Source organism: Labeo rohita, chromosome 21, assembly GCF_022985175.1.
Source record: "Labeo rohita strain BAU-BD-2019 chromosome 21, IGBB_LRoh.1.0, whole genome shotgun sequence".
Taxonomy (NCBI): Eukaryota; Metazoa; Chordata; class Actinopteri; order Cypriniformes; family Cyprinidae; genus Labeo; species Labeo rohita.
Window position 1 is genome coordinate 109244 of NC_066889.1, and position 13257 is coordinate 122500.

The 13257-nt window shown below is 43.2% G+C and overlaps 2 protein-coding genes across 3 annotated transcripts in view; both read right to left on the minus strand.

Moving 5' to 3' along the window:
• Positions 1-5813, minus strand: part of LOC127152415 (cation channel sperm-associated protein 3-like) — a 29409-nt gene extending 23596 nt beyond the window's left edge. The window contains exons 1-2 of the mRNA XM_051093057.1: positions 5749-5813; positions 3159-3294 (exon numbers count right to left, since the gene is read on the minus strand). Of these exons, the coding sequence (XP_050949014.1) occupies positions 3159-3200 (42 nt within the window). The 5' untranslated portion in view covers positions 3201-3294; positions 5749-5813. The remainder of the gene's footprint in view (positions 1-3158; positions 3295-5748) is intronic.
• Positions 5814-7081: 1268 nt separating this feature from the next.
• The window catches only part of acsl6 (acyl-CoA synthetase long chain family member 6), a 26427-nt gene continuing 20251 nt past the window's right edge, over positions 7082-13257 (minus strand). For both annotated transcript variants that reach the window (XM_051093051.1, XM_051093053.1), the window contains exons 16-21: positions 12442-12530; positions 11544-11660; positions 11126-11269; positions 10947-11048; positions 10785-10856; positions 7082-8656 (exon numbers count right to left, since the gene is read on the minus strand). In XM_051093051.1, coding sequence (XP_050949008.1) covers positions 8516-8656; positions 10785-10856; positions 10947-11048; positions 11126-11269; positions 11544-11660; positions 12442-12530 — 665 coding nt within the window. In that variant the 3' untranslated portion in view covers positions 7082-8515. The remainder of the gene's footprint in view (positions 8657-10784; positions 10857-10946; positions 11049-11125; positions 11270-11543; positions 11661-12441; positions 12531-13257) is intronic.

Consider the following 13257-nt stretch of genomic DNA (forward strand, 5'->3'; position numbering starts at 1 on the left):
CAGGAACAGCAGCTGTAGCTTGACTTGGTTCAGGGGACGCACCTGGAACTTGACTTGACTCAGAAGATACAGCTTTGACTTGACTTGACGCAGGGGTCGCAGCTGCCACTTGACTTGCTTCGGGGAACGTAGTTGTTCCTTGACTTGACTCGGGAAACGCCGCCGTAACTTGACTTGACTCAGTAAACACAGCTGCGACATGACTTGCCTCAGAAGATGCAGCTGCAGCGTGACTTGCCTTAGACGACGCAGCTGCAGCTTGACTTGATTCTGGAACAACAGCGGTCACTTTATTTGACACTGGAACAACAGCAGCAGCTTGACTTGACACTGGGACCATAGCTGCAACTTGACTTGACACAGGAAACGCAGCTGTCATTTGACTTGACTCAGGAAATGCGGCTGCAACTTGACTCGACTCAGGAAGTGCAGCTGCCACTTGACTAAACTCAGGACAGGCAGCTGAAACTGGACTTGCCTCGGAAGACGCAGCTGCAATAATACTTGACACAGGAGACACAGCTGCAACTTGACTGGACTCGGAAACTTGACTAGACTCAGGAAATACAGCTGCAACTTGACTTGCTTCAGAAGACGCAGCTGCAGCTTGACTCGACTCAGGAAACGCAGCTGCAACTTGACTGGACTCGCAGCAGCAGCTCGACTAGACTGACAAACAACAGCCGTGACTTGACTTGACTCAGCCGCTTGACTTGACTCAGAAGCTACAGCTGTAACTTGACTAGACTCAGAGGACGCATCAGAAACTTGACTTGACTCAGGAACTCGACTGGCCATAGGAAGAGCTGCGTTGACTTGACTTGACTCAGGAGATGCGCTAGGAGCTTGACGTGACTCAGGAGACGCACTAGGAACTTGACGTGACTCAGGAGACGCACTAGGAACTTGACGTGACTCAGGAGACGCACTAGGAGCTTGACTTGGCTCAGCCGCTTGACTTGACTCGGCCGTTTGACTTGACTCAGATTCAGCCGCTTGACTTGACTCAGATTCAGCCGCTTGACTTGACTCAGATTCAGCCGCTTGACTTGACTCAGATTCAGCCGCTTGACTTGACTCAGATTCAGCCGCTGACTCTGGCGTGGTGGCCATCTTGCATGCAGACTCTGGCGTGGCAGCCATCTTGCGAGCAGACTCTGGCGTGGCGGCAGCCATCTTGGGTGCAGACTTTGACAAGGCGGCTGGAGGTACTGGGCTGAGGACCATTGTGGAGCTATGGATGACTTGGGAACACGCGGGAGACCAGGAGGGTGTGAGGTCGCTGGAGTGATATGCGGAGGGCCCTGGCTGTTGGTGAGATGGGGCGACTGCATGTTTCCAGTTGGGAGGAGGATTACCATCCTCCACCATGACTTGGAATGGGGAACCACATAAATCGAGAACAAAATTTATAAAATCTGCTACAGGACGGTAGCAATCATTAGGACTTATCAATTGAAACAACCTATCATCTTTGAGTCCCATCTGGAAACATGCGTTAACCATCTTGTCACTCCATCTCACCAGATGGTAAACGCTCAAAAACTCCTCCACATACTCCTCCAGCGAACACTCACCTTGTTGCAGGTTTAATAGGAGGTCCTCAGCCCAGGTCATCTTCTGTTTAGGTCGGTGATTCTGTCACGGGTATGTCGTCGTGTGCGGAGAATAACGCAGGAGAAGAGCGGAGATCCAATGCTCGTAATTTATTAAACAATCCAAGGTAAATAACATGTAGAACACAGCAGGGAAAGGCAACCACGACGCAAACACGGTGTGAAACAAAACAATCACCGACAAACCCCAAGGGGCACAACCAAACTTAAATACATGGAAACAGGGGAGTGGTTACAAACGAGGGGAAGTACAAATATGGTCAGGAAGAAACCAAAACCGAACAAAACCAAGGGGGGAGACAAGGACTAAACCAAAACACTAGAAACAGAAGGGAAAAACACTAGGAAAAACAAGACAAAACAGAATACAATCCTGACACATCCCTGCTCCGGCATCAAAACAAAGAGGGTGGACTGTTACAGCTGATGTAAGGTAAGATGCTCATGTCAATTAACAAAATGACATAAGAACTTTACTCTGAGCTGTTTGCAAAGCTCCACTGCTTTTTCTGTGTACTGTAAATATGCACTAGATGGGCATCTTTGACCATTCCGCCTCGACGTGTTCTGTTTGATCATCCCCTTATGCCTGTTACTCAGACTTCAAAAATGTTGTCAAACTGGACAAATAGTGAAACTAAAGAGCTTCTACTCATGTAGGCGAATAGAGACAATGGCGCAGATTTTAAAGGCAGTTTCCAAAGACTGACGTCACAGAATTTGCTGCATTTTTCTGCTGTTGCGTAAATGGTCTCTTACCGATAAAACGCCATTGTCTGTGTGAGCAGCATGGTTGTGTATTTACGGGTAAAGTCATACTGGTAATTTTACGGCCATTTACCAGGTTTGCTGTTTGAAAGGGCCTATATTTATTAACATGTAATATTTACAGCTTGCTGGTAGAGATGCACCGATTAACCGGCCAGGGACCAGAATCAGCTGATTTTCTGTGTGATTGACCCGGATCAGTCTCATGTTTTGCTGATTCCGAGCCGGTCCGCTTTGACGTCACAACTACGTGCAAATCCACATGTCGGCATGTAAGTTTTTCAGTGTGCGTGGAAGAAGACACAAAAATTGCAATTTGTAATACATGCAGGGCCAAAGTAAAGCGTGGAGGAATCAGAGGCTCGATTAACGCTTGCCTGGGATAAGCAGATTTTTAAAGGGGCAAGCGAGAGAGTATTTTACTTGCCCGACTGGACAAGAAGTCTGATCAAAACCTCAACAACAAACATGAGGAAGCACTAAAACTTGGCCACCAAAAATTTTTGCACAAATGATTCTGATTTTATTGCATTTAGTGTAATCGGCAACCGATAATGCATTGGTGTCGTGCCACGAGGCTCGTGCAGCCTGTCATGCTTTGGCACTGTTATATTCCACATGCTCTATTTTGAATTGTTGGCTTACATACAGATTCAACAGACAATTCTGTTGCGTGTCCTTTATGAACAGTACGTAATAAAACGTGCCAGTGCTGAATCTGAGTTTAGCTCGACTGCTGTACGTGAGAATACACAATCTCATCTGTATACTTACATAGAGGGGAGGAGAAAGACTGTTCTGTCCCCAGTCAATCATGTAAATGATGAATATCACGGTGATCGCAACGGTTAGTCGGATAACGTTGGCAAACCACTGGCTCTGGGTGACGGTAGAAATAATGGTTCTTATCCTACAAGAAGAGAATGTGTGATTAGTGGTGAACTGAACAGGGACGATGATAGATGATGCTCGTCCAGTGGATCTTCACCGTGCTGCATTCATTACTAATGCGCAGAGCACCGAGACACTGACTGTTAAACACCTCAGCAGATTCCTCAAGTCGTCGTTACTGCATAGAGGACGTGTTTTACTAATATTACTGAGGTTACATTTTAGGGCATCAAATTTAAGTGCAACAAAAACGTCTGTTAACATTATAAAGAAATGGCAAATCACTGAGATGGGAACACTTTCATTATGCACAAAGTGCTTCATGTGTATGAGAATCTTACAGAAGGTCAGCCAGATCATCCTAGCAACTGTTCTGCAACACAAGTTGTGTACTGAAGGTAATGTTTCTTCCTTACATCACGGAGAACGGTCGCGATCCCATTTCAGCACACCGGGCCCCAGAGAACAGGCCTGCACGACGGTTTTGATTATTTAGGCCGAGATCTGTCATTCCTTCCAATCAGATCCGGGCGCAGCTGCTTCGCGATTTAGGGGCCGTTCACATATCGCCTCTTTTGCGCGCTCAAGTTCATTATTTCAAATGTAAACGCGCGGCAGCCGCGCTCATAATCACGTTTTTTCCCAGACGCGTCCGCGCCGCATCTGGATAAAACATCTTCACTTTTCAGAATGGGTCTTGTGACAAGAACCAACCTATTAGCCTCATCCTTTCCCGTAACAACACTGAAACCGCAGCCAAGATGGAGAAACAGCTGATCATAGCTGTACAGTGATAGCCATTTTTAAATCAATTTAGTAGCAGAGCTACAGCAAGCGATTTTTAGTGCTGGAAATCCGTTTGCGGTTTGCTGAAACTTCTGCGTCTTCATTGAGAATGCGAGTCATGGTTGCTTAGCAACGGCAGACGCCACGGGATGGTTGTGGCTAGAAGGGATATAGCTCTGACCGGAAACTAACAATGAAATGAATTGTTCTACCTATTGGATTGTGTTTTTTAACGTCTTCACCTACCCCAACCCTAAACTTAGCTCTTACTATAATACAAAAACACTTTTATTGTTGTACAGTGTGACAAAAATAACGTTAGATTGATGTGCGCATGCCCAGTAGCTAGAGCTGTATTCCTTCAGCCCCGTTCACACTACAAGCGTCAGGCAGCGACAAAGCGACACGATCCTATTCATTTCAATGGAGAGCTGGCGATTTCCGGCGACAAGAGCGACAGTGAGCTACAGCGACCGTTGGCGACCGGATGGGCCGTGTCCAGCGATGCGACAAAGTTCAGAATCCCTCAACTTTATTCAAATGAAGAGTGACTTTCGGGAGCTACAGCCAATGGGAAAGAAGACGGTAGAGCTCATGTGATCGTTCTCCTCTCAGCCATAGATAATACGCAATGAAAAAAAAGGCTCTGCTTCTCATTCGTTTTTGTTTGTATGTACAGATTTAATTTATATTTCTATTTTATTTAGTCTTTTGCCTCCAAAATGTTTGTATTTAGCGGCAAGGAACCTGCTTCGCTGTCAAGGCAACCAGTAGTGAGAACGCCCACTAGCAACCTCGTCGCCAGCCGATGGCGACATGCAACGACAGAAGTCACTGCTAGTGTGAACGGGGCTTTCTAGCCTTAACCCCACGGGAGCGCGAGCTGCAGAGCGCTTTGAAAAGAAGGAGAAAAGCGGCGCGTCTAGCGTTTTCCATGTGTTTATTCAGCAATGGGCATAGCGTTTCACTGACGTTAAACTAAGTAAAACACACAGTAACTATATCATAGTTTGATCAAACAAATGTTCCACATACTCTTTATCTAACTTTAAAAACACATATAACTGTTTAATCAGTATTAAAATGACATACCTAAAGTCTCCTCTACACGCCATAGTCATTCAGTCAGAATAACGGACAAAATTACGGTTTCTTTTCAAAACTGCATCTTTGGAGTTGTTATGGATACCGCGTGCATTTTAGCCAATCAAAAGCTGCGTGGTACGTCTCATAAGAAGACTGCGCGTTTATTACCTTCAAACAAGCCTTTTAAAAGCTATATTTGAGCACAAACGGCAAAGTTCAACTCAAATCAGATCTTGTTGCTGATTTCAAATATATTGGGGCAAACCAACGCTCTCCATTGACTTTGTATTGAAGCTGCCTCCTTGTCATTCCTGACTTAGAACAAAAACAGAACAATGTCTAAAAGCTGCGCTATGTGACAATGTGTACAGTTAACAAGCTAAACAGAACTACGTTTTTATACGCTGTCGACCCAAATCACAGTACACCCGTAACCTCACGGAACTGCGCTTCCAGGTGTGCGACGGTCAGTCGGTCCTCACAGGTGTACAAAAGGACAGTTTAATGTTTCATATTCACAGATAAATGGACGAACTGTCACGCAGATTTCCACATTTTAAATTTCCACAATACACTAGCTGTCAAAAGTTTGGAAGCATACTTTTTTTTTTTCTTCTGTGTTTGAATGAAGCTTCTTCTCAGGGTCACTGAACACACTTGAGCTGCTTCTTGAGGCTTCAGCTGCACGGAACAGCAGACCGGATCCACTGCCATCTAGTGGGCGGCCAGACAAGTGACCGATTTAATGTAGATTTTTTATTTGGTTGACTTTCATTTTATTTTCGTATCTACTGTTTTCTGCGATGTTCAGCTGATTAGTGGGAACTTCTGTTGTTTAGTTTTGTTCATGCTCATGATGGTAATGCTTTATGAAAAGTGCTTTGGGTTATTATCATCATGCATCTCCTAAGTAGGACTGAGCAAGTAGAAATGTGTAAACCGCTAGAGATTTTACTACAGCCTACCGTTTACTGAAGGTATTTGGACTCTACAATTACATTAAAGTGTGATAAAGACGTGGAATCGGTCTATATTCAATGTTAGTAGTGATACATTGTACATAAATATTTCCTATCAGTTCAGGCACTTCCGCTGAAACGATCCGTGGTGAATTAGTCTGGTCTGGTTCTGTTCATCATCGATTGAGTTCAATATTACTGGCGTTATAGAATACGGTTGTCACATCCATAAATAACCGTACTGTGTGTGAACGTAACAGTATTAAGGACTCAAATACGGTATTGACAACAATTCTGCTGCTGTGTGAACATGAGGCCACTGTTGCACATTACAGTTTCGAGTTTTAGAGCATATTTGCTTAAAAACTGAATTTCTCACCATATTGCCTTGATGGATGGGGATGCAGTCTCAGGAGTGTGGATATAATCAGGCTGTTTTCATTAAAAGTTTAATTAAAGTCTTAGTGCTCAAATCTGACACTTTAAGCAGCATTCAAAGAAGGGCTGAACAATGTGACGATAGTCAGATGTCAACAATAATGGATGATCGACCTGGCAAAACCTGATTTTACCAAGTACGACATGTTCCTGGATCAACGTCAACATTGTGATTAACTAATTGGATTTGAAAAAACAGTCATTCATCTATTATTTCCTCTGATTTTATGGATTACTCATGGGTAAGGTTTAGGTGTAGGGATGTGATTACATTTTTGTATTAAAATGTTGTTCCAGGGCCAACAAAATATGTCGACCCAGGAACACATCTAACTCAGCAAACTCAGGACGTGCCATATCACCTCGACACTGATCGCAGAACCTTTATTATCAATGAGATATGGAATAGCAAACCATTTGGACAGTCCCACAGACAGATAGATATGGTATAAAGAATCACACTAGATCAGAATATGAAATGATGTCATATTTCCTTGAATGGAATGAGGAGGCTTCACATACTCTCAAGACCACCAATAGAATTACAAAGAATTCTTCTTTATTTTTACATGTTTAGCACACACTCGTCACTATTTTTGTGTATATGCAGAGATGTACATGCGCATAAAAGACTTTATTATCAGGAAAAGATGCAAGTGAACTGTTTCAATAACCAAAACACAAACGACAAACAACTGCTGGTCAAAACCGTGGGAAAACCTCTTGCTTTTTTCTCCAAATGTTAACAGAATACAAAATGTCTAAGGCTCACATGTTCAGACTGTCTAATAGTTGTTTGACTGAGAGACTTTGAAGATGTCGTAGTGACGTAAAGACAGACGTCGGGCATCGATCTTCAGTCTGACGTTTGGTGTTTTACTGACCGCTGAATGAGGAGCCCTGAAATCAGGAGGAATGTACACTTGTGTCGATTCGTAAGAAAATACAGTCAGCACAAAGAGCTTAGTGGCATCCAAACGGAGAAGAACCTCTGATAGTAATAAATAGATGAATAATGGAATAACCCTGATCGTTAAATTAGCTAACAAGTCGATAACATTCTAGCAAACAGACAAAAACACAATAACGGCCAAACAGGCAGACTGAAAGGCCTACGGAAGGGGGCGTGAGAAATGTTTTAATGGCAGAAAACGAGAGCTGAAGTAACCGAGGATAAAGGAACATCTCCGCAGATTCGTATTTTGACCCCGGCCCCATTCGTATCCCCTCATCAAATACAAAGATAAAGTTCTGATATCATTCAAGAGTAGATTCAAATCGTATTGGTTTCTCTACACTTCAAACCATTGCTTAAATATTTCACATCTAGTTTTCTGCAACATGTACGTTACTACTGAAATACTTTGGGATGGGAGGGAACTGAAAAAAGCTAGTTGATCCGTCGAGTCGGCCCAAGATCGTATGACGTGCTCGCTTTGATCGAGCGAGCCGCATTTGTAGATCTTTACTACATAGACAAGCATTCTATGGTGATCGGTGTGTGCATGTAGGTTGGTATGCGAAATGTCTCAAGGGCCCAGGAACGTCAATCGCGGAACGCCGGCACACGGCACGTGCGGCTTTTAGCTCGAAATGTGCCGGCTTCGCCGATCGAATTCCCTCCGGACCCCTAAAGGAAAGGTGAATGGACACGGGTGACCTTTGCCCTCCTCGGCCCACTGGAGAACGAATGAAGCATGCATGCTAGCTGAAACCGCTTCCGCTTTGGGAACAGGACTCGATTTGGTTGCAGCTCTGCCACATTTCCAAAGGCACACCAACCGTTGACATTCACAGCCAAAGGGGGAATTACTCGTTTAACGACTCTTTTAGCGAGTAAAGCTCATGCTCGGTCTGGACGCCCGTGGCTCGTTCGGAGCGTTTAGTGCCAGCTAGTTTTCAATGAGGAAGAACAAATGGTGAAGGAATGCCAAAGTCGACGAAACGTCCTCATCTGCTGGAGACGAGCGATTACATGGAGATGTTGCTGTACAGTTGTTCGATTTCCGTCTTGAAATACTCCTTCAGCTCCGGTCTCTTGGCTTTTAAAGTGGGGGTCAGCAATCCGTTTTGTATGGAGAACATTTCTTTATGAATGTGGATGTCTTTAACCTGGCAGGAGTCAAAGAAATCACGGTGAATTATTAGGTCGAGCACGACTCTACAAACAAAGCTCGATGGTTCCATCCATGGAAACTTTCCATTGCACAAAAAGTTCTTAGATCATTCAAATGTTCTTCACAAGAGAAAAAAATAGTTATTTTAACAACTGTTTACTAGGAGGTTTTCTGCAGAACCACAAATGTTTCTTCTGTGGCAATTGTGTGAAAAACTTTTCGCATTTCATCGTTGTGAAGCGTGTCGTTCTGCACCAAACTGCAATCTGTTTGTTTCGGCCTATAATAACAACATAGGCTCAAGCATATAATAATAACTGCAATATGTTGCCAATGAACATACATCAGACATCAGTTACTGTGAGCTTTACTCCAAAGAGAATAATTACAGCATCACTTTATTTGGATTTTCATCTGAACGGTGAGATCTGACACAGCACATGAGATGAGACGCTTTCTGCTGCTGTGACAATAGAAAAGTGGCCTCCACAAAACCATTGTGATTTCTGTGTTGTTTCCAGGGCATATGATAACTCAGGTCTGTGTTGAGCTTTAATTGATATCATCATGCAGAAAAACCACATTCCAGATATTTTACATCGAAACTCCTTAAAGGGGTCATCGGATGCTAAGTTCACTTTTTCATGTTGTTTGAACATTAATGTGTGTTGGCAGTGTATGTACAAATCTACCCTATAATGATAAAAATCCATGCAGTGGTTTTTAATTAATCTGTAAAAATAATATCCCCTTTTTCAAATCGAGCCGTTCTCAGATGCCTGTCGTTGTGGCGTCACATGACAGAGGCCACTCCCACCATAGTTGATTGACATGAGCGTCTGACCTCAGATCAGCTGTAACAGTCCAGTAACTTTTCATGTTTTGATGCCGGAGCAGGGATGTAAATTAGACAAGAATATCTCTGATTGAGCGATTGAGGTGTTGTGTTGCTGGATGTAATAATGAACATAGTGGTCGTCATTTACTCCCGACATCTGAGCCGCTGAAGATGCAGTAGATTACGTTTGTTTGTGAAGGGAATGCGCCTCCCGATCTACATATATCCGTCTATGTTCACGCGAATCATTCGTGATCCAGCTTCACTTACAGCAGAAGTGAGTATAAGAGTTTTTTTTATGAATCTTTGCGATCGCCTTTCCTTATAACGTGGTAGTTAGGAAGTTTAGCAGCTAAAGTAAACAGGCTCGTCACTCCACAGAGAGAAGAGAGGGGCGGGGTGAGCAGAGCTCATTTGCATTTAAAGGAACAACCCCTTAGAATGAGATGATTTTTGCAGAGCTGATTTTGACAAGGTAAAAAGGGTGTTGTTTTACAAAATCATTGAGAATTTTTAATCAAAGTATATTAGAGACTTTTCATTAAAACCCTAAAGAATCATATCAACTTGTGGAAAATGGGCATCCGACGACCCCTTTAAAGTAAAACATGTAAAGCCTTCTAAAATACTACAATATTAGAGGGGGAGTTCATACATTTAATTTATTTTGAATCATTTTCACGATGTACCTAACCATATTTTGAAGACAAATTTGTCCCAAAAGTGATTTAAACCTGACAAAACATCCTCGTTTGTGAAAATGTTTAAAGCTGTACAAATGCAGAAAGTTTTCTGTTAGGGTAAGTGTGTGGTTCAGGGTTCGATTACAATATTTATAACTTGCTGTGTATAAAAACAGTAGAAGTCCAGGAATTTGATGGAACGCCTCAATTTAGACGAGTACATGTGTGTGTGTGTTTATATGACTTTTGCCTAATTAATAATGTCATTACTCCTCTGATTTTGAGAATCAATACATTTACTCTTTCCAGTGAACACAAGAACACGCAGTCGTCTTAAATATCTCAGCCCAGATGAAATGCGTTTGAAGATCCACATGAGCAAGAGATGAATGATCACCATTAGAAGATGTGGTGCGTCACAGCGTCTGGGATGTTTTTAAAAGGGTATAAAGAAAACCCTCCTGAATCTGGTGCAGTAATGACACACTTCACCTTTGAATTCAACATGAAATGCTTCCCTGTGCTATTACTGGTCCTAAAATGTATTTAGCAGTTTAATAAACAATAACTGTAGCTGTTAATCGCGTGTGTTGCGAACGCACCTGTTCGAAGGAATGGAGGCCACTAGCTTTTCCCAAACGCACCATGTCATCCAGAATGGCTTTCTTCAGCTCCTGCAGACATGAAACAGGAGACAATGGTCAACAACCGTAACGTGGTGACGGCAGCAGATCTGTGCGACGCGTGTTCACGGCGAGCCTTACTATATTGTCACACAGCGCGTCGTAGCATCCATCAAAGCCTTTCTTCTGAGCCCACGAGGGTAAAACCTCTGGATCCGGGACGACGATTCCCACCAGACACGACTGCACACACAAGCAGATGGGCGTTACGAACCGGCGCCGCCGCTAACCCGACCGCTAAACTGGCGCGAGCCACTAACCTGCAGGCTGTCTCCGTGGACGTAGAGCTGAGACACCGGCTCGCTGCGGATGTAGATGCTTTCTATTTTCTCCGGGGAAATATATTCACCTTGAGCTAACTTAAAGATGTGCTTCTTCCTGTCGATGATCTTCAGCGTGCCGTTCTGATGGAAACAAACGAAAGAAGTCATTTAGCAGTCTGAGCGACTGATTCAACACGACATTGGTAAAATAAGATTATTCAGTGCTGGCGTTTGGGTTACAGTGCAGTTTTGAGAAGCAGCCTTGAAGCACAAGGCCTCAAGTCAAGCGATATCTGTCAGATGTCTGTACGGATCGATCGCAGCGTCGCCGAGACCCGATACGGATATTTAGCGCCAAAGGGACAGCGGCGTGACGGTCGCGTTCATCGCGTTCTTCGTATAAAGGCCGACATACCAGCAGCCATTTGCCAATGTCTCCGGTGTGAAGCCATCCGTCCGCGTCCAGCGTCTCAGCCGTCCTCACGGGATCCTTCAGATAACCCTTGAAGACGTTTGGGCCTTTCACACAAATCTGACTCAAGAAAGAAACAATACGGGTGATGTTTTATTTTGAGTGTTATTAGTTACCTCGTTTGGTGAATGAAAAATTGCAGCTCTCTTATGGAGACTATCGTACGGAGTTTTTCGTTCACTGTCACAGTCGCCTTTGGTTTGATCACTTAAAAACAAATGCACAGTGGTATGAAAGGAATAGTTCAGCTAAAAATGAAAATGTGCTCACCCTCAGATAATCTGAAGTTTGTTCATTCATCAGATTTGTAGAAATGTGTCTTCAAATGTGTCATTCCATCGTCAGAACGAGAGTCCAAACAGCTGATAAAACATCACAATAATCCACAAATAATGAATAAATCCATTCCTGAGACTTTTTAATATCTGTTTAGAACTGTTTTGGATTATGGTGATGTTTTTATCAGCTGTTTGGACTCTCGTTCCGACAGCACTCATTCACAGCAGAGGATCCATCGGAGAGACAGTGATGCAATGACACATTTCTACAGATCTGATGAACAAACAGACTCATCCTAATCTCGTGTGATCTGAAGGTGAGCACATTTTCATTTTTAGCTGAATTATTAATTTAATATCAGTCAGGTGAAATTACTTTCATAAACTTTGACATTTTAGAGACTTTTTTTTTCACAAATGTAGAAAAGCATCAGCATGAATACTGAGTATTAATTTCTGCAAAGATTTCTACTGTTCTCTTTCCAAGTGTTAAGTAGCTTTTCAGAGCATTCATCCTCGTTCATTTATCATCGTGAAACAAAGCGAAGACAGTGTTAACAAACCTCTCCCTCTCCTTTAGCAGCGAAGTAGTTCTTCTCAGCCACGTCCACCAGTTTAATGAGGTTACACGGCAGCGGAGCGCCTACATGACCTGCACCAACAAACAGGAGGAGAACGCTGACAATAGACCTGAATAACTTCAGCACAATTAGCACATGATATGCTTTAGTGCACTAAAATATGTCCAGTTTTCAGCAGAAACTCTACAGCATGATGAACACGGAGAGAAACCTGTACAAACACCTACTATATTACTATTAGTACTCTTTACACGCTGTCCTGTTTTGATATAAATGTATATTTAAAAAAAACAATCACCCAGTGATATCATGTATTATCTGATGTATTTCCACTGTTCTCAACAAACAGTAATCTACAGACCCGCGACTCCTTCGATGATTCTACAAATGACAAAATCTGTTTAAAGGAGATCATGACAGAAACACACAGAGCACCCACTATAAATGACGTCACTGCTGAGAGCAAAACTCATGTTAGGTAGAAAACAGCCACAAGAGGGAGATCTCTCCGTACAGATACAGGCCGTGTTTGCTGACACGTGGACACAGACTTTGAAACATCATATTTCTCACAATTACTTAATGCTGCTGCACAATATTCAAACGGACTGAATGCACACCGTATCAGTGTTTGGAGGATATGATCTTGATTAATAAAGGCATATTTCTGATCAGTCAGTCCAGCTCAGGCTATACCATTCATTTGCATGTGAACGCTGGAAACAGGAAAAAACAAGCTCGCTGCGCTCCAAGGTTCAGGTTTGCTGAACTGTGACGTGTGAATCTGTATCAAGCACA